This window comes from Typopeltis vanoorti, chromosome 7, assembly GCF_054136105.1.
Source record: "Typopeltis vanoorti isolate ZY-2024b chromosome 7, IOZ_Tvanoo_1.0, whole genome shotgun sequence".
In the NCBI taxonomy this organism is placed as follows: Eukaryota; Metazoa; Arthropoda; class Arachnida; order Uropygi; family Thelyphonidae; genus Typopeltis; species Typopeltis vanoorti.
The window spans coordinates 14,989,319-15,016,504 of NC_143555.1; the positions used below are offsets into that span (position 1 = coordinate 14,989,319).

The following is a 27,186-nucleotide window of genomic DNA, read 5'->3' on the forward strand; positions in this document are numbered from 1 at the left end:
AGAAATTCTCCGGCTACGACGGTAGAAGTGGCAGAACTGCATTCACTAGGGACAGTATAAATCCACGCGGTACGCCAATTTAGTCCGTCGGAACCAGCTGAAAGAATTGTCGAAAACCAGGACATCTATACAAATAAAAAAAAGACGATTAAGACACACAAATTGATGTATGGAAAGAATGAATTTACTGGTTTACAAACATCCCTTTCAAGTCGAGAAAAGTTCAAAGTGTAACTTTAGTCAAAATATGTAATTCCCTTTATTTCAAGTAGTTACTTGTTCGGTCTAAACGCGTGCAATTTAGGGAGCATGGAAAAATAGTTTCCTACATAGCCATAACTTCTTTTACAAGAGAAGGCGCTGTGATTTCTATTCAGCCTAAGGAAAACAATCATTTCCCGACCGACGCAATTTGGGAAAAATCTGTTTTACTTAAATCTAAACGACATAACAGATTTTGTACTCAAGAGGAAAATTAAGTTAATTAACATCTCCAAAAAAAAAAAAAAAACAGTTTACCCCATCGGAACAAAATACTTACACTTTCCTGGCTGATTGCATAAATACTGCCCGGCCTCTGGTCCTTCGGTGCAGGCGAATCTTTTCTTCTCGATGAGCTCCTCCTTGTGGTGATTGTCGTTTTTAAAGTACAGCCCGATGCCAATGTCTTTATCCAAGGTCAGAAACTCCCACCTGATTGTCGTTCCTGGCTTCTCGACCATCACTTCTTCTTCCAAAACATCTTTGTTCTGGACGATGGCCTGCTGCATTTCGGAGCTATTGAAGAAATCTTTTTTCCTGGAGTCGAAATAATGACACTGCGGAATTTTACCTCCTTGGCTTATCTGCACGTGCAATAAAATAATACAATAAACTGCAGGGTATGAGACCATGTAATGTTTTTCGTGTTCGCGGGTATCCTAATCTTCAAAAATATCATCTTTCCATTATTTAAAAGTAAAATATGTTACGCATATATTAATGGCTTGAAATAGATCCACCAGTAAAAAGGACGATTTATTCTGGAAAACGCAAAGGACAGTTGTCTGGTATATATAAAAGAATTAGCGGAGACCCTTCATTTATATTTCACACACGTCTTGTAAAGAAAAGGGAAAAATATGGCTTTTGGATCTTTCTCCATAAGAAAATAAACTACATAATGATCATAGAACAAGAGGGGGGGGGGGAACCTAGACACTGAAACAAAAGATTATTTATTTACGTGATTGTCTGCTCACTTTCATTATACGATATATATTTGAATCTTTAGTGATAATGCTTCTGTAGTTAAATCCATTATTTAAAAGTAAAACATGTTACGCATATATTAATGGCTTGAAATTGATCCCCCGGTAAAACAAACAGTTTCATTATTGCTTGTGCTTTTAGAATCATAAGATCACCACGATTTAAAAAAAAAAAAACTGAAAATGGTATGACTTTATCAAGAATCTCCTATCCGGTATCGATCTGGTTCTACTAGTTGCTTCCATCTCTGAGCGCCCTGGGTGATGAAACTCGGGTATTTGACGAAATGGTAGCATGGATGCTAAAAGGGTGTTCAGCTAAAGTGGTTGCTTCTTTGACTAAGCTATATAATTTGAGTCACAGAACAGGGAAGAGCATATGATAATCCCATTGCACGCTGGTGGTGCAAAGACTGATTATGCAACTACTGGCCTAATAGTATCTTTGGAATGGAGGTGCATACCAGCAATGCTAGGAGTCTCAAATTTATGCAGCTTACAATTCTCCTAGCATTGCAAAGTCTAAGACGACCAGTGTACCACTTCTACAGAAATTAACTCCCCGGAAAACTGTGGGGAGAAGAAAAGAAGAAAATTCTATAAGATCAAAAACGAATAAATATATAAATACAATTCATCTACAATCAGTAAATGAATGGGCTGTGTATAATCAATGTAAGATTTCTAAACCAAAAGAAAACGACTCCGACTGTGGAATTATGAAAGCAAGAAGATAAAACCTGCACACATGAAATGGATTATCTCAAGAAAACAAGAGAGATCTAAATTTCTTGCAAAATGAAACAATAGAAAGTGGATGACCAACTGGATGGATTCTTTATTTCCTTTCCACAGTCAAACTTTGACTATAAAGAATTGTTCTAGAAAATGATTTTCCATATTATTACATCAAATAAAATCCCAATAGAACTTTCACGAATGATTTGTTCATTGAACGGCCATTCGATTCCCATCCTGAAGAAGTAAGCATGACTATCACAATTAGGGAATAAGTTCATGCCAAAATACTGAAGAAGAGAATTCTACCTTAAGAGGCGAGAACAGGAGCAATTAGACGAAGATGTCCCCGAGATATTATTTCATTCATGCATATTCCCAGTAAAGACTGGAGGTTGCCCAACGAAGAAGAAATTCATTCATACAGAAAATAATGTTAACATTTTCCAAAGTAAATGGAGCAATAAAAAGGCAGACGGTTGTATTTAATTAAAACCAACATCGCTGCATGGACAAGAAGAAAGAGATCAGCAGGTTATGGAAGTCTTGAGAACTACACCGGATATTAGAATACCCAAGAAGATGAGTTGCTAAAAAGGCCATCTTGTCCTAGATTCGTAACAGGAGGAAGATGAAATATTTTATTTAACAGACTTAGAGCAGAGCTACTGCGACGAAGCGGGTCCCCAAGTAACGGAGAGGAAATGCCCATCAGAAATGGTGGGGTTAGCTGTGAATACCCAATAAGCGGGCATGTCTGGAGGCCCTAAGATGGCAGCCCCATCACCAGACTAGGGTGCGGATGGTTGGTAACCAGTCCAGATGATAAATTTCAAGGGAATAAAAACCGGGCAGCCGAAACGAAAGTAGAAAAAAAGACTTAACTGGATACGGATCGGAATAGTAAACATATAAGAGGCATCAATCACAAAATCGAAGAAATACAAAAAGCTCTAACAGAAATAGCAATAATTTCAGAGATAAAGAAAACAATCAAGGCTCTTCACGACTATAGTTTAATATATACACATTGGAGTACATATATTAAACGTGCAGGTGTAAGAAATGGAAAGACAAAATTGAATCACGACTAGACTTGTGTAAGAAATTTATTACAATCATAGGAAGATATGCATCAGAAGACAAACAAGATTACTTAATCATTGCAGGCGATTTCAATGCTAGAATTGGATCAAATAAATCTTTAAATTTAATAGGTAACGAAGGAGAAACACCAAAAATAACAATGGACGAGAACTCAGGGAATTTGTGGCCTATAATAGTTATATCCTCTGGCTTCCCATATGCATAGGAAGCCAGAGGATATAAAAGCATCATTGACCATATATATATATATAATAGTGGGTAAAAAACTGCAGAGGATGCAATACTGGCTCAGACCCCTCTTTATTAATCAGTACTATTAAGATCCCAAACCAGAGAAATAGAAACAATACAAGAACACAAAAGCTGGAGCAATTTAAGATAGAGCTCTTACTATCTTGGTGTATCAAAGGAAATTAATGTTTTGCCATTCAAACAAGCAGCATAGGAACAAAAATGCGAAGATAAAGGAAAGGACTCGGAAGCAAGAAAGAGAAAAGAAACGTACCTTAAAGGGTTAAACGACAAAACCATAGGAAGGGAAATTTTGTATCAAGATTAAAGCATGACATAAATGGACCTCAGCTAAAGAACTATCATATCATAAAAAATGGCTGAAGAAACAAAGGATATTCTACAATTAGAAGGGAACCAATCACTACGCCCAGCTTCTAAACAAGTGAAGAACCAATACAGTTAAATGATCTAAAAAAATAGGAAACGGAATAAATACAGCTCTAAACCATTTCAATTAAACAGACTATGGGAAGAAGGGAATATCATTATATCTAATTAGAAGTAAATTAACAGCAGGGGTCGAGGAAATTACTGGAGAAGAACAATGCAGCTTTAGGAAAGGAACAATCTGCATAGATCCCGTATATTTATACTCAAACAAATTATAGAAAAAAGAATAGAATTTAATCTACGAAGGCCATGTTGGAAGATTATGAGAACGCATATGATCAAATCAATATACTGTATGAACTGAAAGCTCCACAAAAGCAATAGCAAATACATATATAATGGAAGCAAGCTATATTAAAATTAAAACCAATACTCTTCAAAAAATATATATGGGAAAAACAAAATCATAGGAGATAAAGAATTATCCATCCTTTTTTTTATGTTGAGAATCAAGTTATTTTTGCTGAAAATGAAGACCAATTACAGAAAAATCTACACGTATTGAGCAGAACAGTATGACATGAAAAGCTCAGTAGATTGCAAGGTAAAGAAATTGCATAAGCCCCAAAGGAGAAATCGACTTTGCATATAAAAATAACAAGCAGAAATTCCTAGCAGTCATAAGAACTTTGAACAGATGTCGAGAACAAACCAATTCTGAAACATGGACTTGGGGAGAACGAGATAAAAGACAAGTGAAGTTTCTAAGACCGCTCCCAGGCTATATAAGAAAACAGAAGACATCACAAATAATGAATGAGGAGAGATGGCCAAATATCGCCTGGAAATATAAACCAAAGGGACACCGATCACGAGGATGAGATGGGCAGAAAACGTTACAGGCAGGCCCTGTGTGAAATGGAAAAGCGGGGCCCCTGAAAGTTAGTAACATTCATGAAAATTTTAAATGGAAGAATATTTTATTAAATCAAATATGAAAAATATTTATGCGCATTAATTTAAGTAAAGGAAAAAAAATAAATGTGTTTGTATGTACATGATATACTATTTTATTATCATATAAATACGCCAGAACAATGATTTATTTTAAAATATCCATTTTTACTATGAAGAATGAAATATATGTATTACAACTTAAAAGAAATCTTAATATATTAAATAAAATTTAACATAATGCGCTTATCAATAAAATCATTTACAACGCTATCAAAATTCAAATTTTTTGCAATATTATGGCCAGGGACGACATTGAAGATCGCATACACTTTTAATTTGACAAATGACCGTAACTGGACTGGTTAATATTATTTTAAATGTCGTAGTCATATTTGGATAAATATCTGACAAATTATTTGCAATTATGAATTTTAAAATATTAATGGGTGCATCTTCTGGAACAATATTTCTAAAAATTATTGATTCATCAACATCTGTATTTAATTTTTGATACAGCTGTTGCAGCAAAATTTTTCCTATTAATTTCATATCAAATCAACGAAATTCAAATATATTTTTGACAGATTGTGCAGCAGTATCTTAAATTATCTTTGTTATCACCTGTGTGAGATTCATCAGGCGTTTCATAATCAAAAAAATACTTTTCTTCCACGTACTCGACTTTCTTTAAATTTAATTTCTATTTCTAATAGATTTGACAGCTATCAAATCCTGATATTCTCTGCTCTTCCAAGTACAGCACTAACTCGTTAATTTAATATGCTTAGTTGCTACGTCCATGGGAATTTTTGCATTTTGTAATACTTTACTTACTAAATTAATTTTTGACAAAAGCTCATACCGAATTACAAGCCTTAGCATAAACTCAAATGAATCTATTTGTTCATATATTGAAACCACTTCTACTTTGATAGTATTATCTGATGCAGTTTTAGATAATTTTTTTTTTTGTGCATTTGAAAACGTACAGCTCTAACTGATTCTATTCTACATTCCCATCTTGTGTCACATAACGGTTTTGGAGTTAATTGTTTAACAAATTTCTTTAAGTCCCAACGTGAAGTTGAGGCAGCAAATAATGATTATATTTTTTGTATAACGTTAAAAAAATTATAGCTATAATTTAGCGACATCCCCTAAAAATCAAATTTAAATAATCACAGGCGCAAGGAGAATAAAATGCGTTTTCATTTAAAATGTAAGCACCGACTCCCTTATATGCTCCGTTATCATACCCTTGCCCTCTACAATCTGACAATTTAAGATTTAATTTATTCAAAAGTGATTTTATATTTTCATATATACCTTTACTAGAGTCATCAGTTGTTAAAAAGTGTTAATGAATTTCAATATCTGCTTTAAATATATGTAAAAATCTAAATATTAATGAAATTATTGAATAGTACTTTGCTGTCGTATCATATTTACAATATTTTGGTTCCCATATCAACAAATCATTCATTTTGCACGATGGATGATAGATACGAATTTTGTTCCCCAACATCGCATTAAATGATCTTTTAAAAGAGTGGATCAAATTTTGCAATTATTTCTATCTATGATTCCAAAACAATTACCATTATGGGCTGTGTACAAAGTATCAAAATTATGTTCGGATAAATAAAGAATTGCTGCTACTATTCGTCTTAAAACATTTCTTAACCGTTATGCTTCAAATTTTATGACATTTTGATTTGCATGATCAATTGTATTGTGATGTTTTAAATTACATTCGATTTGTGTCCATGAATACATGGATTTCATTCGTGCGACTTTAATCTTTCACTTACATGTCGCCAGTCAGAAAAGCCATTATCATCATCAAAAGAAAATAATTTGCAACAAAAAATAGAGTTTGAATATACAAGCCATCTTCTGTTTTGCTTCTCTCCGTTTGCAATTGTCCTAACATAGTGAGCTGTGGAAAAACACCTCTTGTTGTCATCTTTTGGAAAATCGTTTTCAGTCGGAGGAAACGGTGGGCCACGTTGTGTAATTTGTGTTAGTGTTGCGTTGTTCAAAATTTTGGGCCATGTTGCTGGATCATCAATAGTAAATAGTTCACCTTCCTCTGGTGTTTCAGTTTTAGGATCTTCAATACTCATTGTTTGACCAAATGCGTCATGTTCTCCGCTACCTTTGAGTATTTCAGAACTCTCATTATTAATTAATGTTGAAGCCGAAGAACTGTTTGCAGTTATTTCAGAACTCCCGTTATCAACTGATATATCTGAACAAATATATGAGTTCAACTTCATAAATTTAAACAGTGAATTTGTTTGACGTTCCTCAGCCGTTTCTTTTTCTTGTTTTCTCTTTGGTTTTTCATGCCCACTTGGGTATTTTCTTCCATAATAATCTCTCTTACGACTAGTCATACTCTAGAATTAAATACGATAGATTTAATTATAAAATAAGTTAATACAAATTAAAACAATTACTTACCTGATAAATAAAATATATCTACAATATATAATATTAGAAAATAAATAAATCTAATATAGATTGAAAACTGCTATTGAAGAAAAATTCTGATGTCGGATAACCTGAAACCAGTTTACAAAATATATTTTCTAAGATGTTTTGCAAGTAATGTCACATACAAAAATGGCCATGACAGTACGTGTACATACTTGTTCATAAAATCAAAACACCTGTTTTAAAATGCACTTTTCCCTATTTAACACTATGTTGTACGATACTGTCATATATCTTAGAGTAGTATCAAATACTACCGCTACGATCTTAAAATTTATTCCCTATACCAATTACTGTTTATCCTAATGTTATTTCATCGAACAACAGAGCCAGACCGCCGGTATGGCTCTGGCCATGAGATATTGGGCGAGAAGTAACACGGTGCAGTGCCAACGAAAGAACGACGCACCGTTATCAGTATGATTTTAATGTATTTTCATGAAAAATTCGGTGTTTATTTTACCAAGAAAATACATAAAAACTGCGCGGGGCCCTGTGCCACCGCACAGTTCGCACACCCATGAATACGGCTCTGGTTACAGGCAAACAATCGCCAAATACGGGAAGTCAAGAAGAAGCAGCTTTAATAGAATCGGCCATCTGAAAATGGAAATCAATATTAGATTATCTTAAACGAACAGACATCAAAGTAGTCTTTACTTCCTCGTTAAAATAAGATCAGAATACAGCAGCTAAGGAAATACCAATAAAACGAAGATTGGAACGATACAATCAAAATGAAAAAGAACCATATCATAAATGGTTAAGCAGCAAAAGATTAGAAACAAATTTCTTCCACGATTCTTATAAGATTTTGAAAGACGTTTACGTCATGTTCTAAATATAAGTACAGATACTAGAGAAAGCGTAAACTTAAACACAAAATTGTGGACTGGCAAACCATTCAATAAAAGGGAAATCGCCCGGAACAGATAATTTAGGTTCAGAATTATAAATGTGCAGGAACAAGGTTTAAAGAAAGACTCATTTTTTAAATAAAATAAAATCTATTCAACGAGTAACCCACCAATAGAATGGAATGGGGGTAAAAAGCAATAGTGATTATCATTTTCTTTTTTAAAAGGTAATAGAGATGGCCCTAAAAATTATATCGAGGTACATTCCGAAGGCTTTATTCTAGAAGCACGAAATGGATTCATAAAAGGAAGATCATGTATTGATAATAAAGAAGAGAACACATATTGACTTTGAAGCAGTACTTCTTTTGAAATATTAAATAAATAAAAGCTATAAATGTGTGTGTATGTATATATATGAAAATAATCAAATATATAAGCTTCAATTATTAGGACCTATCATATCCGAGAGAGATGTCCCCTTTCAGCAACTCTTTATTCCATTTAAATAAATAAAAATTCCCATCAAGGTATTAAACACTTTGCTGAAGAATAATTTAAACGAAATAGTCAAATAAATTCATTAACTACCTAGGATGTATAATTGCATATATATGAAAAAAGATATAAACCTAATCTAGATTAATAGTATATACTCAGTGGTGAGCTATGGAAATTTTAACAAAGGAGTGGCATCGTCGAGCAAAAATCTTTCATTAATACAGACATACTTCACACAAAAACTTTTATTAGCTTGTGTACAAATTCCAATCAAAAAGTGCGAGAGGACAATCAACCTCTAAAAGCTTTCATTTTTAATGAAATATTTGCACACAATCAACTGTATTAATTTATCTTACACAAGAAAAACATTTTTTAACTATCAAAATATAATAAGAATGAAATCTTTTATAAAACATTTGATTGGCTACCAGAAGGAGAAGGGTAAAGATAGCGCATGCGCTTATTTTATTTTCAAACTTGGGCGCATTCGGTATAGAGGAGTCGAAACAATAATTCCAAATAATCTATAAACTGCCGAATAGACTAATTTTGGTCAGGTTACCGTATGAGTTTGTCGCTTAATATGCTTCAAAAAAAGTAAACAAGAACAAGGGGCACGCAAATTTCAGAAAAATTTAACAAATGGCTCCTTATAGCTCATCACTGTATATACTAGTCCTATTGTATGGAAGTGAAATCTGGACAATAACAGCTGAAATGAGAAAAAGCTGCAATACTAAACAAGGAATCAGCGATAGAAAATATAAATAAATCGAACACATTAAAAGATTACCAAAATAAGTATTAAATTACAAACCATTGGGGGAAGGGGAGCAGGATGTACTCTAAAGAGATTCAGTGATGACTTCTGAGGCCTAAATCCATTAAAAGTATGATGATTACGGAAAACAAGGTATCTTGTTAATCAGAACTGTCATCGATACAATGCTGTATGCAGATTATATTACAAGAAACGAAGATGGCATTTAAAGGTCGAGATCTGTTAGATCAAAAATAGCCATAAACAAAAGAACAGTTTAATTATATTTAGGCTGCATAATAATATAAATCTAAAAGATAAATTTCAGAAAATCTGTGGAACAATTACAAGTATAAGACCAGAAACTCGAATTTACAAAGTGATGGCTACTCCCACTGTATTATATATGGTTTAGAAAGATGGAAGTCAAATACAAGCTGCAGAGATCAGATTTTTAAAAACAAAGAATGCACAAAATTGGATCATATAAGAAAAAGAACTAGATATTCACGCCGTAAATGGGAAGTGCATCTATTTAGGGTGGATTGATATAGAAGCCGCAACAGGCGCATGCCTAATCCTTGAAGAGAAAAAGAATGTTCAAACCAATTTTAATTTGTATTTCTAATCCCGCTCTCAGATTCACAACTCTTGATTCAAGATTGGAGAATAATGAGGTAACCCTTCAAGATGGGGGAAAAAATCGGTAGCCCAATCAATACTGACTTAGGCATGTGAAATGAAAAGATTTACGAACAATAATTCAACTAGCAAAAGAATGGAATTCAAATACGAAAACAACCAGTTGGTTGAGCATACGTGTAAGCGGTTATGTCAACATACGTCTTTTATTGGTTTGTATTTTAACGCCTAATTCTGAACAGGTAATCCGACTCCCACATTCGAAAGGTGGAATACAACTGAAATATCGGGCAAATGCTATTTGTGGCCTAATTCGCTGCATACATTCGATATTTTTAAAGTACTAAGCAAAGAATTCGGCGAAAATGTTCAGAAATGAGGTTTGGAAAAGTGAAAGTCATGGATTCTCGGCTTATTGAGAAATGAAAGAGGGGGGGGGGGTTAAAGTTCATAAATGTTAGTCAAAGGTTATGATGTTCTAATGATCATTTTAATCCCGAAAGTAAGAGAGAGGGATTAATTATTTATAAGCGAACACGAATTGATAATTTTCTGATTCTAAACGAATAATCTTCATGTTCGTTGTGATGAGAATCAATGGGCTTAGACAAATGATTATCTCAATAGTTCCACTTGGGTGAAACGAGTTCCAAGATTCTGTTTTACATTCACACTTCTTTTTTTTCTCCTAAAAGACTGAAAACAAGATGGGCTTTCAACATGTTAGCTGATTTTTAATAAGCACAAAGTCCTGAATCTTAACTAAAACATTGCATTTTCTGCCACGAGGTCAAAATCTGAAAATAATCTTCATGGTTTCTTTAAAATCTATTAGTTAAACGGTTGGTCAATGATATCGTATCTTACGAATATTTGCTTGTTACGGCAATCCACGCCCGACCAGAATTACAATCAGCTGCCCCCTGCAGTCTGAAATTCCCAAGAAATGTGAAAGATAATATCTACTGAAACGCATCCGATTTTTAACAAATGGTGCTACTGATATATTAAAAAAAAATTTCTGTAAATGGACTCGTAGTCCTGAAAGTTGAGTTCAAACCTAAATTTGCTGGTCCTTGTTTCTAAAACTGAAAATATATCACTTCGTTGGGTAAAATAAACTTATCTGCAAAAATGGATGCAGGCAGAAACTGTTTTAAATTAAGACTACCTAATTTGTATCCCCCCCCCCCAAAAAAAATCAAGAAATAAAGACTCTTACAGACTGCCCACTGCAAATCAAAAATATATATCAGCAGGGTTACAATTTAGTTTATTTTGCTATCACACTGCAGTAGATTCAATAACGTATTCACAATAATACATTTACTGGAATGTTGGCGCATGAAAATACCCACGATTTAGAGGGTTACTTTGGTTTCTCCTTAACTACAATAGGGACCCCTGAGTTGCTCTACTCGTCCCTTTAATTCTTTGCGCAGTAAGTAAAGAAAAAGTGATCAGAGGATGTGGCAGTTTTGACAGGGAAGAAAGTGACTTATAACTGCGAAAGGACATTATTCTGAAAGCTTTATCTGCTCAAGATAAGCAGGTTACATACCAGTGTCACACAGCGCGGGTCACCATCAGGGTCCGTCTTTGATCCTCCAAGGTAGGCAGGAATGACGTTCGCATCGAAGTCTGCCAGTAAGGCTTCAGCTGTTTGATCTATTTGGGAGTAAAAAAAAAAAAAAAAAAATTTTTTTTTTTTAGAAGAGCCGCTTAAAGTTACACAGGCAAACGCAGTTCTATGCTAGAATCCTCTGCTAATGCAAGAGATAGTAGTATTCAATTTGGCATATGCCGATTTTTTTTTTTTATTTTGTGCTTGCGACAGCGCATTTAGAAAACATAACATCTTCATCTGGCGAAGAAGACTTACCTGCTTTATAACAGGCGAACTTGTCATGTATTTGTTGGGGAAGAACGTATTTTAGTAAGCTGTAACCCAGGGCAAACATCCGGGGCACTGAAGGGTTGATACAACATGAAAATCATTATAATATAATAAATATATTAAAAAGATGTACAAAATTTCCTTAAAAACTAAGAAATCTTTACAAAATTAACTGGTTCAGCACAAAGGATGTGAAAATAATTTGAGTAATAGTAGTTACATTTAGTGAGACACAGCCTCCCAAATTTCAAGTACAATTACAAAAAGTCCGTGTGTGTGTGTTATATACACACACATGCGTTAATAAACAGATTTGTCATTTACTTTTTTGAGTCACCATACTATATTATATGTCTTAAAGTACTTGCAACTGTTCTTACTACCCCAAATGTCAATAATGATACTGTAATAAAAAAAACGGCAACCTACCATTTACTAGATACACTTTGCGTAGCACTTCTGGATAATTGGCTTCAAAGACTTTGGCCATTGCGAGGAGATAGACGACAACTGAAAAGACATTGCAAGGCTTTAGATTACGTTAACGACGCTGACATTCCATGAATAACCATTCAAATCGACAAGAAATTGTGGATTTAAATCAATGAAAAAGTCTGATGTTAGAGGAGAAAATACTATTTAAGTAAAGTGCAAGAAATGAACCTAAATTACAAAATAAGTAAGAGGCACGTGACTGGACTCATTAACATACGTGCATGACGATATATCATCTTCAACCACTAACAGTTGTGTTAAAATTAGTACGTCACAGCTAGCATGCAAAAGTTGATAAAAAAATTACCTCGTCTGCTTGTCCACGAAAGTAAATCCACTCCCTCTATGTCAATGATATAAGAATGTTTATCAACGATCTTTCCAAGCTACAAAGAAACAGATTTCAATTATAATCTAAGAAAAAAATATCACAACAAACTTCTGATTTTGTGGAAATATTTATGTGTGGATCGCAACGAATATTCTGAATTTAAGTTAGCGCAGACTTCTTTAAAATTGTTCAGGAAATTATGTACAATAGCAGTAATTTTATTTCCTTTGATTTGTAATAAGATGTCAGTTTTAAAATTAAATTTTACCTTCCTAGACTGTTCTTTCGAACGTTGTATTCCTTCTTCATAATACACCGTGAAACGGTCCAGTATTTCCTGGACAGTAAATGTCTTTACAGCACCTGAAAGAAAACTGAATTACATTAGAAAAGAAAATGCACAGCAGGCTAACCCTAATAATGAAAAAACCTCACAGATCAGTGAAATAACATTCGAGAAAAGAAACAGCTAAGTGTAAGTATTAAATATTGTTTTAGGTTTGAGGGCAGCTCGTCCAAGATTTTTTGTCCTTTTATAAGTTTGTCCAGTAGGACATTTCGTCCAATCTCAATTTTTCCGATCGATGTCAACTGACTAACCTACTGGACGAGAAAAGTAATAGGATTGGGCGAATAACCTCAAACGCAGGTGCTTTCAGGGCATTTCGTCCAATTATTTTCAATTGGACGAGCTGCCCTGGAACCTCGTTTTATATATTAAACTGATGAACTCCGAAAACCATTGTTAATATTCTCGAATTCAATCTGTGAGAGGCAAATAAATTTGGAGATGAAATGACTAGCTATTATTATTTATACGCAAACTAGCCAAACGTTAAATTTACTTGGACGTCAACACAATCATTAATTCGATTACACTGCGCATGCGCAAAAACTTGTTTGTGTTACTTAAATTATTTTCGTAAATGGATGCTGTTTCTACTGAATTACTACTAGTAAGTGTTTCATTTTTAAAATATTAACGATTACTATACCCCCCCCCCATTTCCCAAAATACGTCCACTAATATTCATTCTTGATTATTTTGGAATATATTTTTCACGCTTTTGTTTCTGTAATTCTCAAAATTATAAACAAATGTATTGAGAAAGAAAAGTCATTTTTAAGGTCCTGCCAATACTAGGTTAGGGTTAACAACTTTTGTCAACTACATTTTTAGGGTTAGTCGTAAAAGGCCCATCATGATAATTACAAAGACGGAATGGTTAGCTGTATCCATAAACTATATTCAGCAACCTTATTTGATATCCTGATTGTAACGTGGTTTCATATTACAGTTTCACCGCTGAAGAGTAACATGTTGGGAGAAACAGTTTCAATACACGAAGGATTTTACCATTGATATCGAGCGGCGTGAGGAGAAAGATTTGCACCGGAAATCCTGCCTTATCATGTCCCAGAATGCCGGTTGGTATATACTTCTCTAGCAGCTACAATGAGAACAAAACAAAATTTTAAACACTTACTTTAGAGGATGAGAAAGATATATTTAATATTTCAGTTTATTGTCACCGGAGTAATGACAGTCGATGCAGTATATTGCACATTTTAATTTTAAAAAAAAATGTTTTTCTCCTTAAAGAATTGTATTAGTTCAAACTGAATGCCAACATTAATACTCACCTCGTTAGGAATGTAATTATTGATGAAATTGTCGATGTTATTTTCTTTCCTCCATTGCAAATGCTACAAAAAGATAAAACTGGTTTAAGCTTTCGTTCATTTTCATCGCAATGATTTTCTTAATTCAAACTAAGCATTGCAAGAACTTGAAGATGAATCCTTTTCCATATACGGAATAAAAAATAACATTAAACCAAGTTTTGATACCGATGGTGAGAGAAAGCGAGTTACAAAGCTATAACCGATTGTTAACGTGCCACAGCGTGGTCCACGGTAGCACATGTGCAGCGTGCTTGCTTGCGGAGTGGAAGGGCCGGAGTTCGATCCCCAGCATCTTAGGAAATTTTTCCACGCTACTTCCACTCCGTACTAAGTTAGTCGGTCTTAGGCCGTGGAGTGAGGTTTCCTCCGGGTACTCCGGTTTCCCCTCACAATCAGACAAACCGACCGTGAACACACGCAAATGACAGACAAGAACACATTCTTTGAAAATTCAATACACCCGTTTTTGGGTGTATTGGATTTTCAGAGAATTTGGGGGGAACTACCCCCATCGACGTTGGGTGGTTCCCCTGTTTCTCTTTATTTTTTTTCCCTCCCATTTGGAAATTTGTACCTCGTACACTTAAAACGAATTATTTCTCACGCTTAATACTGTGGTAATCACAGAAATGTTAAGAGTTTGGAGAAGAAATTTTTATTATTATCACTTAATTCATATCGGCCTGCAAAAGATGTAATAATAAAAATATTTTCTCCAAATTCTTAACATTTTCGTGATTACCACAATATTAAGTGTAAGAAATAAAAATACTTGAAGGGAATCTTAAAATCAGGATTTGCAAGCAAATATAAATTAAATAACAGTAAATTTGTCATTCAATTCACATCGGCCTGCAAATCCAGATGCAATACTATGAAAATAATTTAATTCTATTCTGTACCACTAGATGTCGTGCATAACTTCTCTTGAAAGTTTATAAGTATTTGATTCGCAAAAGATTTTTGGAAACTGCGTCTTTATTGAGCTAAAAACATCTTTTTAATTCATGAATTATACGAAGATGGAATAAATACTTGAACTGTCTGAAAAAGATCATTTTCAATTTTCCAGCAGTGTTAATGTCACTCCTAAGCACCGTTTCTTGCATGAGTTCATAGATGGCAGGACAAGCTGTTATTCTTTGGAATTGAAGCCTAAGCAGCTGTGGCAACGATGAAACCCTTTTTTCTTTTTGTTTGTTTTTTCACTCTAATTATTTACAAATAATTCAACCCAACTATGCTCTGAAATGACATTCATTTGTCGAAAAAAAAACAGAAATTATATCGGCTGCAGTAATATTTTGAAGTAGCATCTTCTTCATGATGCTGAATGTTTTATGATTACGATAATTATCAGTTGAACTAGTCCTGCATGCTGGAAAAGAGCAAGTTTTACTTCTGCTAATAATTAGCATAGGGACACCCACTTACTATCTCAGATTGATATGAAACTACAAAAAACCAACCGTGAAATTGATCTCAGTTTGGCAGCAGAGAAAGTACTCAATTTAAGAATTTGATCGCTGTCTCTGCACGCTAGGCTTAGCGTGCAAGTTTCGGTTCATTAAATGCAATCAAAGCATTTTATTAGCGCAAGCAGTTTGCACGCGAACGGGTGAAATGATGGCCGAAGAAGCGATTAAGGCTATGACGTCAGTTAAACCTTCAGCAGGAAAAGTTCCAAAGGTACCTGAAGCAAAACACTGCCATTGCGTACGATATTGGTTGAACTGCCTTCTTCAGCTCATGTCGTCATGAGCTACAGAGGCGCCCCCTAACTTTACTGTATACGACTGGCTGATCACTTTGGAATTTTAATTCTAGAAGTAATACTACGTTGCATGAATGAGAGTTAAAACTGAACACATCAAAGGAATGTTAAGAAATGTTCAAATTAGATACTTACCGCTCTTAGCATATTTTCGGCTTTCTTTATATTAAAATTTCTTGCTGCATGAAAGAAAATCAATTACTTACTTTATGGAAATGTTCAGATGTATGAAAAATATTAAAATATATTCAAATATGAGATTTTCAATTAATCAGCAAAGTATTATTCGTTTTTATTTGATATTTGACGTTCACACGAACTTGATTTCATTGGCTCACGTCATTTATAGAATATTCTGTCCTAAACAAATTTATACTTTAACACCATACATGAATTCCCAATATGGAAGCTCTAAATGGTTTCATAATATGAAAATATTCACAATTTTTTTTTTCCACAAAAAAAAAAAGAAAAAAAAAGTGAATAGCGTTCGTACCCATCTATCATTCGTATAACATCATGAGGTCCAGACACTGTACCAACTGTAAACTTTGCCAGGATCCCTATGGAAAACGACGTCTTCCAACAGATTTCGAATGATGGCCATAAGAAAACGTCATGAGTCAGTGCTAATAACCTCTGGAGACATGACTCGGCCATCTAAAATCATAGCGCCAGCACTGATTAAACCTTTTTCCTCCATCATTCTTCGGCGGGTAAAAAAATTCGATTCCTACAATCCATTCAGAGACTCACTCTTGAGGGTGGTTCTGTTTACAACTAAGAGGCTGTGGGCGGGCCTTAATCTCTAAGAAAGTTGTGTATATTCGCATACCACGGTCCTGTTTTCTGGAACAGCTTCTGTACCAGTCTTTGAGGTTTATCCAATCTCCGTCAGAATTCTTACTTTTCGCTGACGTTCGCCAACTGTCCGGTTTCCAGAAGTTTCCAGTGCGGTCGTAGATTTAACTTTTAAATGAGGATGTCCTATTCAGGAAAAATTTCTCACAAATATACATGCCGCAATCTCTTCGAAACCATGTAATAATAACGAAAATTGCCTGCAGGAAGATCAGGGAGTGACTATACGTATTTTTTTTTTTTTTAAATTATTAAGACGACGGTGATGAAAATTGTCCCTGCTAATTCTTATTTGTCGCTGCAAGGTCGTGTACGGATTTCCTCCTCTTGTTTATACTGTACTGCCACCTGGCGTGTGCATCTATAATTGCGTTTTCACCCAATAACTGTGAGTCGCACGGAATTTCAACGCAATCAACAAGGGTGAAGCTTCACTCCCAGAAGGATTGAACACTATCGATCAGGGCGAGGGGGGGAAAATGCAATGGCGACAGTGTTCTATCAGGCTGCGATATTCAGACGTATCTCCATGGAAACAGACATATACTAAGAAAACACTTCGCATCCCCATTACCACATGCCTGAATTTTTGGTTCCACGCACAATACCTAAAATAGTACATGAAAGTACACGGGATGAGCGATAATAGTCTGCACCAGACCTTTATCACCCTTCAAATTTCCATGATCCTTTGCATGCGAGGTTATAACATAACTTGTGCTATTCCAGTATGCTTCTTTTCGGATGATTGTTGTATTTATGCTACCATGTGACTAATTGGGACCTCTATTAAACCGCACGATTTTTGAAGTCCTTGGTCGACCTCTCATATGCAAACCAGAGAATCAAATACCAAGGAAAAAAGGCTTCGATTCGGAAGTAGATTACTTTTTAATCATATTGAGACCGATGCTGTATTGCTATTGCTCGGATCTCAGAGGGGAATTTCTTTCGATTAGCAAATATCAGCAATAATACCAACCAAGTTGTTGCCTCCTTTACCTCTCTAAAGATGAAATAGGTAAGAGGTGAAAAATAGTTGTTGGAAGTTTTTCCACTTGGTTATACCATAAATTCAAGATGCCAAGAAATTCTATTCTTGGTTTAATCCTTTATCCAAGTGTCAGCAAACAATTTGCGTCTGAATCATTTTCAGGACTGGGGCAACTCATATACAGAGGCCAATGACTTTACATCACTTGCCTTAGTATCCCATAATGCAAAGCACACATCCTTGCGGAGATGTATAATGCTATGCATTATGGAAAGGTCATTACACAGACCGGTTTCGACCTTTATTGAGATCTCTTCACTGGGGGTCAGACTCAAAGGTGATACCAAGGTTGAAATCATATTTTCCGATACCAGTTGCCTCATCTTATTATTAAAATACTCTGGATTAGAGAAAGTTATTGGAAGTTTTTTCACTTGGTTAGACTATAAATTAAAGATACGAAGGTGTGACACCTTTTGGGAAATATAAAAATATGACTCCTGTACGTCAACCTTAATATCACCACCTACGGGTCTCGTTCCCACTGAGGAGACCTCAATAAAGGTCGAAACCGGTCTGGGTAATGACCCTTCTCATAATGCATAGCATTATACATGTCCGCAAGGAGATGTGCTTTGCATTATGGGATACCAAGGCAAGTGATGTGAAGTCAATAGCTTCTTTATACGAGTTGCCCCAGTCCTGAAAATACTTAACGCGCAAACTTTGTTTGCTGACACTTGGATAAAGGATTTAACCAAGTATTTAATTTCTCGGTATCTTTAATTTAGAAGTGAAAAATAACTCGTCGCAATTTAATGCGAACTGCGTGTGTGTTGTTCCAATTTCATTGACAACTTGAACGGTTTTCGGCCAAAAACACACAAAAATTAAACTAGAAAAAAATGTTAATTCGTTAGCGTTTGTTAATATGCCTGGAAATTATTGTGTGCAACTATTAAAAGGTCTTAACATGCCTTTTTATACTACGCATAATTCATTACATATTATAACATCCGAACCACAGCCGTTTTTGCTTGTAAGAAAAAATTGTTTTTTCTTTTCCCCAAATTGTCGTTTATTTTCAAACCTCGTAACTATAAATGGCCAGATTGAGATGAAAATTGAGACAGATTGGATGCTAATATTACATTTAATTCTTTAATCTTCCATTAATTTACAAAGATATTTGTAAATTAATGGAAGTGATTTTTTAATATCTTTGCAAATTAACTGCTGGATTCAATCGGCAGTCAGTTGAAGAAAGACATTGACTGCAGATATAATCTAACCAAGTAAATATTCATTTTCCCTAATAAGTCTTACCGATAGATTTCAAGTATATCTTTATTCGCTGACCTTTCAGGAGGTGCAGATAACCCACAAATACCAGGTTTCTCTGTGAAGTTTTTTTTTAAGAATTTCTCAACGCTATTTTAAATCACCGGTGATTTACAACTTAACTTTTGAATTAAAATTTCATTTTTATTAATTCGCTAATGTACCGCAGGGAGAACGATTCCATTTACTTTGGGAGTTGATTAAAATGGTCATTTTAAGGAAAGAAAAACACTACAAAATGCCGTAGAAAAATTCGTTTCCTTCCTGTAAGAAAACAACAGGGAGATAAGCAATCACTGTTGGCGAAGCTCATTGAAAACGGACGCAAACTTCTAAAAATTGATATCAGAATTCTGTCCTTGAAGAAACCCAACTTTGTTGGCACATTTCCTATTCTTATAATGCAAAAAAAACTTGATTTTATATTTTTCCCTAAGCTTTTGTAAGTAACTATTACTCTGTACGAAATCATGCATATCTTCACACTAGCATAGATTTGAAATTACTGCTTTTAAGTCCAATATCATAAAGTCTCCCCAATATCCTCATTCCCATTTGGAAGCAAATTCCTCTACATTTCCCTTGTTGTTACAACCACCACACTTAGTACTGCATGAATTATTACCGAAGATGCAACTTGAGGCTACGACACAGCGTATTATCTCGCTGACTGGGCTACAGAGACAAACCACAGTCGATAGTTTGTCTTCTATACATTCCCATTCAAATTCACTCCAGTTGCGAAAGTCGGTTGGTTACCTTTCATTGCTATGGCAACTACGCTTCGGGCATGCACTAAAGCAATGAGTAGATGGGCACCAGTGTTAGGTTGTTGGACTTAGAATATTGTTCACGTTGAAACATACTAGATGTTTCAACGTGAACAATATTTCTTATTTGGATCAACCACGTCAAATGAATTAAAATTTATTAAGTTCACCTATTTTGATCAACTGTTTCCTGGATATTCCACATCTTCAAGAATAGACGCAAACCATTCTTGATTCTTCCCGTTCGTCGCACATCAATCATCTCCACAAAAACGTATCTTCCCGAGTACAAGGAAATGCTAACTATACCTTTGAGTGCTTGACGACTTTCATCACCCATTGAAACTACTCTCTTACTTATCGGAAGGCCCGGATTGTGTCATGCGTAATCTTAGGTGCAGTTTCTAGCTTTAACCTGCTTTCTCAAACTTTAATATCACAAAAATGTCGAGTGATTCCTCAGTTAGCGAAACCTTCCTGAAATTACTAAGCAATCAAAAATCCAACCGAAAAAACTTATCCATTTCAAATGCATACTTGGTATGAACGATACGTCTTTATAGTGATTCAAGCTTTATCTTAATCCTTAAGAAACTTCGGCCAGCTACTACCATAACCAATACAAGGCTTAACTATTCAAACATCGTGTTTTATGATTTGTTTGGTCATAAAGGGTGGTAACGTAACACCGAGGATGTCCTAAAATGCTAATCACTCCCTTTTTTGATCTCTTGGACTGAAAGTTTTCCAACTTTATTCTATTGCATTTATTTGTTTTGTTTATCACTCTCGTATTTCTATTCCTAAAACTCTTTTCTTCTGTCCTACCGAACAGTGAAGGCCTTGGTCCTTAATATCCTCCATATGATCTTCTTTTTCAATTCAGATGCCAAAGAATTTTCGTTAAGTATTGATTTAATGCAAATATTTTAGTCACTAGAGCACGACACAATCCTAACAACTCTCCTAATACTCTTGGAAAGTTTTTGGCATTTCGCTTCCATATAAACTGCAGAAGTCAACTGTACTGTAACTCAGGATCCGATATAGTGCAAGTTTTCACTTGTAAGATCCTCGGATTCTGTAGTCCTTAGGCCACCCAGTGATCAAAACTGTTGATATTTTTTTTTCCAAGTCATGCTGCAGTTTCAAAGTATTAAAGGCATGACATGGGTGATTCCACTGAACTGCGCGCTTTGGTTACAAAATACACAGCTTACTCACAGAGACATATATACATATTGAAAAGTAGTGCAGTATAAGAGAAATTGCACTCGTGATAAATAACATCAACACAAAATGGATATAAAAAACAAAGAAAAATAACACTGTATACTAATAATACATTATATAGAATCTATACATTTATTCTAAACAGTGAATCAATATTACTATTATAGTTCGGGTCATGTCACTATGCTCCTAAACTTGGGTGAATCGGTCTTTTTTGGGGGAGAAAACAAATACAGTTTTGTGCATTATTTCATTCTGACCTTTCCGGATTATACACTTGATGCCCCTCTATTTTGCTGAAATAAAGATATCCGACGTTTCATGTCGTATTTCTGGAATGTGTAAACATCTCTGCAGTTAAACATTTAATAAGGCTTATTTATTGCTCAATGTAATATCTGTTCAGATTTGGGATGCGTATAGTGCAAATGGATTCGGACCATCTCACAATACTTAAAACATATTTAATAATATTTTTTTTAAAAGTTACTCCACACAACATACATCTTACACGTGTAATTTTATGAGGAAAGTAAAAAAAAAATTAAAAAGAACAAAGGAGGTGCGATAGAAATTTAGAGATAAACTAAGGGGGATAAACGAGATGATAATCTGATAAAGGAAACAATAGACAATAAAAAATTATAAAAGTACTATGCAAATTACACAACACAAAAAACGAAGAGGAAATATAAAACAGAAATCGATCAGAAGGGAGAGCCTAAAGTAGCTTTCAAGATTGTGTAATATCGCAACGATTGATGCAAAAGAGATTAAGTAGAAGGTAAAAAGAATATGAAACACAAGGAAACAGGGCAACAAGGAAGGCCGGTAGTAGAGAACAATAAGGATGTGAAAATAAGTAAAAAAATATTAACATAAAATTATTCTGAAAAAGGACAATCAGACAGAAAATTACAGACTCTGGCTTGCTGTCCCAAGTATATCAATTATTCAAAAAAATAATAATTATTAATTATTATTATTAAGAGCGACCTCCAGGGAGTCAGGAACTCATCGATTGAGGCCATACTATTCGCACTAGCTGTCATACCTCTTCTTGAATTCATTCAGGCTACTTGCACTCAACATCCAGCGGAATCCATTACAATCACGCACTACTCTGTGATAAAAAAATCTAGATCTCATCCCCTTCTGACTGTATTCATTATCAACTTCCAAGTATGACCTCGTGTTCTTTCCCCACCCTCCATAAAATGAAAATTTCCATCTATTAAAAATTATGTATAACCCTTTCAGAAGTTTGTTGTAAGTCTCAATCATATCTCCCCTCTTTCTCCTGTTTGCTAGTGTCTGCAGTCTACATTCTCAATTTGTCTTCATAATAAGTATTCCATAATCCTGATATCATTTTTAACACTCTCTCCAATATATCAGAATCACAGCGGAAACCAGGAAGCCACACCTGTGCGCAATAGTCCAAGTGAGGTCTTATCAAAGCCTGGTAAAGAGGCAAAATGACTTTCTTCTCTTTAAATGTCAAGGTTCGTTTCAGCATTAGCATTATTCTCTGAGCTGTATTTACAGTTACTTACAAATTTATGACCCTTAAAACAGCCAATTTCCCATGCCCACAATTCCAGCCTATTTAAATTATTCTGCAAGTACCGCATATCATCCGCATTCCAGATTACTTTATCATCATCAGCAAATAGCTGTATGTCGCATGCCAAATCCTTCCCAATATCATTAGTGTACAGACTGCATAACAATGGACCAAGCAGATCCTTGGTCCATTTGTTACCTTAAATCTTGCAGACTCACATCCTCCATATACCGCTTTCTGATATCTGTCAGTCAACCATCCTCTTATCCACCCTAATATTCTATAATCCAAACCCATTTTCTCAAATTTATGCAACAGTCTATCACGCTGTATTCTGTAAAACGTTTCAGCAAAATCGAAAAGTATCATAGTGTATCCATTCTCGTTGTCTAGCGAAAATTTCACATTATTAGCGTGTGAACAATTTGCTAAAACACGACCTTCCTTTAGTAAACCCATGCTGTTCGTTGCAAAGTAGAGATTCACTGTCAACCCATATCTGAATGTGAGCGCTGACCAATTTTTCCAAAATCTTCACCACCACTCCTGAGATACGAGGGTGGTCTCAAAAGTTCTCTGCCTAACAATGAAAAAAAAAAAACGAATTTATAATTTCAAAATTATTTTTATTTTTCAACATAATCTCCCTTAAGACTAATACATTTATTCCGGCGATGATCCAGCGCCATTCTCCCATCCCTGCAGTGGTTCTCAGTAAGATGTGCAAAATACCCCTCTACAGCTGCAATCATCTCTTGATTTGAAGAAAAACGCTGACCAACGAGGAAGAGTTTTAGTTTTTGGAAAAGATAGAAGTCAGAGGGAGCCAAATCTGGGGAATAAGGTGGATGTTCCTACAAGTTCATAGTGCACATCCCTTAATTTTCCAAAATGCCGAAAAACCTTTGTAGGCAGGTGCATTATCCTGATGACGACGAGAGTTTTCAACAGTAAATTATGAGAAGTGGAGGCGTGCTATGTTAGCTGATGACTGTTGAGTATGAAAAGGGAAACACCAAGTTCTTATAAACGGAAGCTTGGGACAGTCATTCTAGCTGACTTTCATTCTTCATGTATGATACTGTTAATAGTGTTTATATCATAACAATGCATAGACTAGTTTTTCAAAAACTATACGTGATAGGAAAAAAATGAAGCACAGCCTACCCAATGAATACGATGGATTCATAAAAGGGTTTGTCACAACTGGCCATCTACAAACATTGAATCGACTAAAATAAAAATTAACATAGGTTTAAAAAAGACGTGTTTGGTTCAGTTGAAAAACAAGCAATGAGGATACTCCGAATAAATTATGATGAGTTACATCTAATGAAGATTAAAACATGTTTGCGTCATTAAAAATTATGAAGCATGACTAAGGAAAAACAAAAATATGACAAATATTGCAGGAATGTAGAAACAGAAGAATAAAATAATATTATAACAGCAATATATATATATATATATATATATATATATATATATATATATATATATATATATTAATGAATTATCAAATGTGACGGCCTAATAGGTACTAAAGCAATATATATTCTTGTAAGAGTTTTTACATTAGGAGAAAGAGGAAGCAATTGAAATAAAAACAATTTCAATCAATGCATCATCCGAGTTATGATATAAACGAGCGGGGCCAAGGTCAATAACAGAACAAGATACCACAAGGAAAAGAGTGGATAATATACATTTGATTGCCAAATATTTCAGCCGGAAAATTACAGATCATCATCAGTTGCATCATATTATTTTGGACAGGTTATTTTGTCAGAACAGAATTTACACGCCAGTTGAAGAGACCGTTATGCGGGGTCCGCTCTCGTCAACTTTTATGCAACAAATTCTCTTCTCATCCATACAACCTGGCCTTCGTTTAGGGTGCGTTACATAGATGCCGTCTTTGCTATCTGACCCAACCCAACAACGAAGGTACAGTAGCTGACTTCCTAGCAAGCATAAACAATCTACATCCATGAATCAATTTCACTAAGGAAATAGAAAAAGTGGCTTTCCTAGACCTCACTGTCCAGTTCCTCTTCAGATATTCATCTATTTATGGGAAAACTTACATTTACCGGACGCTATATTCAACACAATCTGCTCACCATCCTATGTAATCATAAAAATTGTTACATTTTTGGGCATCAAACGGCTTATGCATCTGAGTGGCTTCTCAGAACAGACTATGCAACATATTTTGATTCCCATAAGCCTCGAATAACAATGAAACAAAACGATATGCATTTTAGACTAGCAGTTGCATTCATTGACATTAATGGTATCTTTATTGGGGTATTTTTTTTATCCCAAAAAACGAGCAAACCACATAGGATGGAATGATTTGCTTGTAGAGATAACCGGTTATTATCTCAAGGAAAATACACGTCTTGCGACATGTGTGGAACTAATAAAAATATAGCTTTGTAAATAAAAATATAAGCGATACTTATCACAAAACACATGCAGTTAATAAATAGACTGAAGAAGGTTTGAACAACTAATTATATTTTTCCTCATAGGAGTCTCAGTATAACTGATGTCAATGATAAGCAGAAGCGTATATGAGGAAGTAGCGTCGTATCCTAATAAAAACATTCTAGTACTGCAAGTCATACTCTTATGAAGTTTGGCAGACCTTCAAAACGACGAGATATGTTTATAAATTCAAAAATTGTTATGGCTTTGTTAAGAATGTGATGCATCGCAAAGCGAAGCCAACTAGCTGCAATGTTGATGCATCATATGAGACTACATGATTTTTTTTTTACCACTGTTCTTTATTGCATGATTTCAAAATGTTGGAAATATTCACGATTTAATTAGCTATAACTATTATTTGAACAAAGACATCTGAATCTTTTTTGTAGGATCGATGGTTTATTATAGCAATACGCGAAATTTTACAGCACAGGTTTAACTGTCATCCATGAAAAGTGAATTGTCTGTCATGTTTTGCTCAAATATCTACCACGACCAGGGATCTGAACCCAGATCTCCTAGCTGTATCCCAGTGAGCAAGGACAACCTTGTAAACTTTAAGGCCACCGAAACTTAGTTCTGTCTGATCTCCCCTTACCTTCAATAATACTGAGATATCCAAACACGATCAAATTTCCCTTCTTGGACTGACTTGCACCTCCGATCTTCCCTGGCACAACTATAGCTTCTGCAGCTGCCAAAAAAACTAACTTTATCGCACAAGACACTACTTCACAGATGCTAACTCTATACAAAGCCCAAATCCACCTTGGAATATTGTTTCCATATTTGGGAGTGGTGCACCACAATCCTCTTTATGATTATTCGATTCTGTAGAGATGAGGACAGTCCGGGTCGTTAATGATCCCTCTCTCACAGACGTTCAGTTTCTGCCTTGTACCTCTTCTACAGATACTTTCATGGCTAGTGCACTGCTGAATTGGCCACTTTTATTCCTCCACTCAACTCCAAAATCATTAACACAAGAGCCACTGCTAACACCGTTTTACAGTTCTTCTCGAAACTTACCGAACCAACTTCGCTGCCTCCTCTTTCATTCCATCTACTTCTGTTCTTCGGAACAGTCTCCTCCACGCTGCCTTTCCCAAAGATTACAAGCTTCAGGAGTTCAAACAGAATGAATTTTTGTTTGAATAGACTCCTCCTTTCTGATATTCCTCCTGCCCGCACAGGGGGCACTAATGTGCTATGGGACTTGTGGCCAAAAGTGTGTGGACAGATATAAAATAAATGTAATTCGATTACGTAACAGGAAGTAAATACCTTAAGTAGTGACCTAATTGAGTCTATTCGTGTTTCAGTAAGGCCGTTTTTAAAACAAGTTTTCTTGTCTTCAATAGACCAGTCATCGCTTACAGCAACAACAAAGAATTGAATTGTAATTTGCCGAGGAACTTTTTTTCAGAGTAAATCCTGTACAGATGTAAGTGTAAAGCGATTTCCTTGCGCATGATTTAGAATTATTAGGTAAGTAGGTGGCTAGGTAAATGCAATTCTTGACCGTCGACTAGGAAGTGGAGTATCTTTCCGTGTTTTAACATACCGGTCTTATGTTTCTCTCCTTCAGTGTCCCTTCCCATCATGCAAACTTTGTCCTACTTTTTTTTACTTTCGGAGTTGTTGCCGTATGTTAATCGGCATAAATGACTTCCGGAATATTCCAGTTGTACGTACAATGTTTTGATTTCGTACCAGTTGTTAAACGACAGTCCGATTCCACTTCAATCGAGACGATAGCGGGTCACAGCAAGTATAGTTTGCGCTCATTAACCTTCGTTCGAA

The 27,186-nt window shown here is 35.0% G+C and overlaps 1 protein-coding gene across 1 annotated transcript in view; it reads right to left on the minus strand.

Moving 5' to 3' along the window:
• The window catches only part of LOC150104502 (SEC14-like protein 2), a 32,014-nt gene continuing 4,828 nt past the window's right edge, over positions 1–27,186 (minus strand). The window contains exons 3-12 of the mRNA XM_090395567.1: positions 16,257–16,300; positions 14,306–14,368; positions 14,019–14,112; positions 12,930–13,024; positions 12,638–12,716; positions 12,265–12,345; positions 11,821–11,907; positions 11,500–11,606; positions 542–845; positions 1–125 (exon numbers count right to left, since the gene is read on the minus strand). Of these exons, the coding sequence (XP_090251693.1) occupies positions 46–125; positions 542–845; positions 11,500–11,606; positions 11,821–11,907; positions 12,265–12,345; positions 12,638–12,716; positions 12,930–13,024; positions 14,019–14,112; positions 14,306–14,368; positions 16,257–16,300 (1,034 nt within the window). The 3' untranslated portion in view covers positions 1–45. The remainder of the gene's footprint in view (positions 126–541; positions 846–11,499; positions 11,607–11,820; positions 11,908–12,264; positions 12,346–12,637; positions 12,717–12,929; positions 13,025–14,018; positions 14,113–14,305; positions 14,369–16,256; positions 16,301–27,186) is intronic.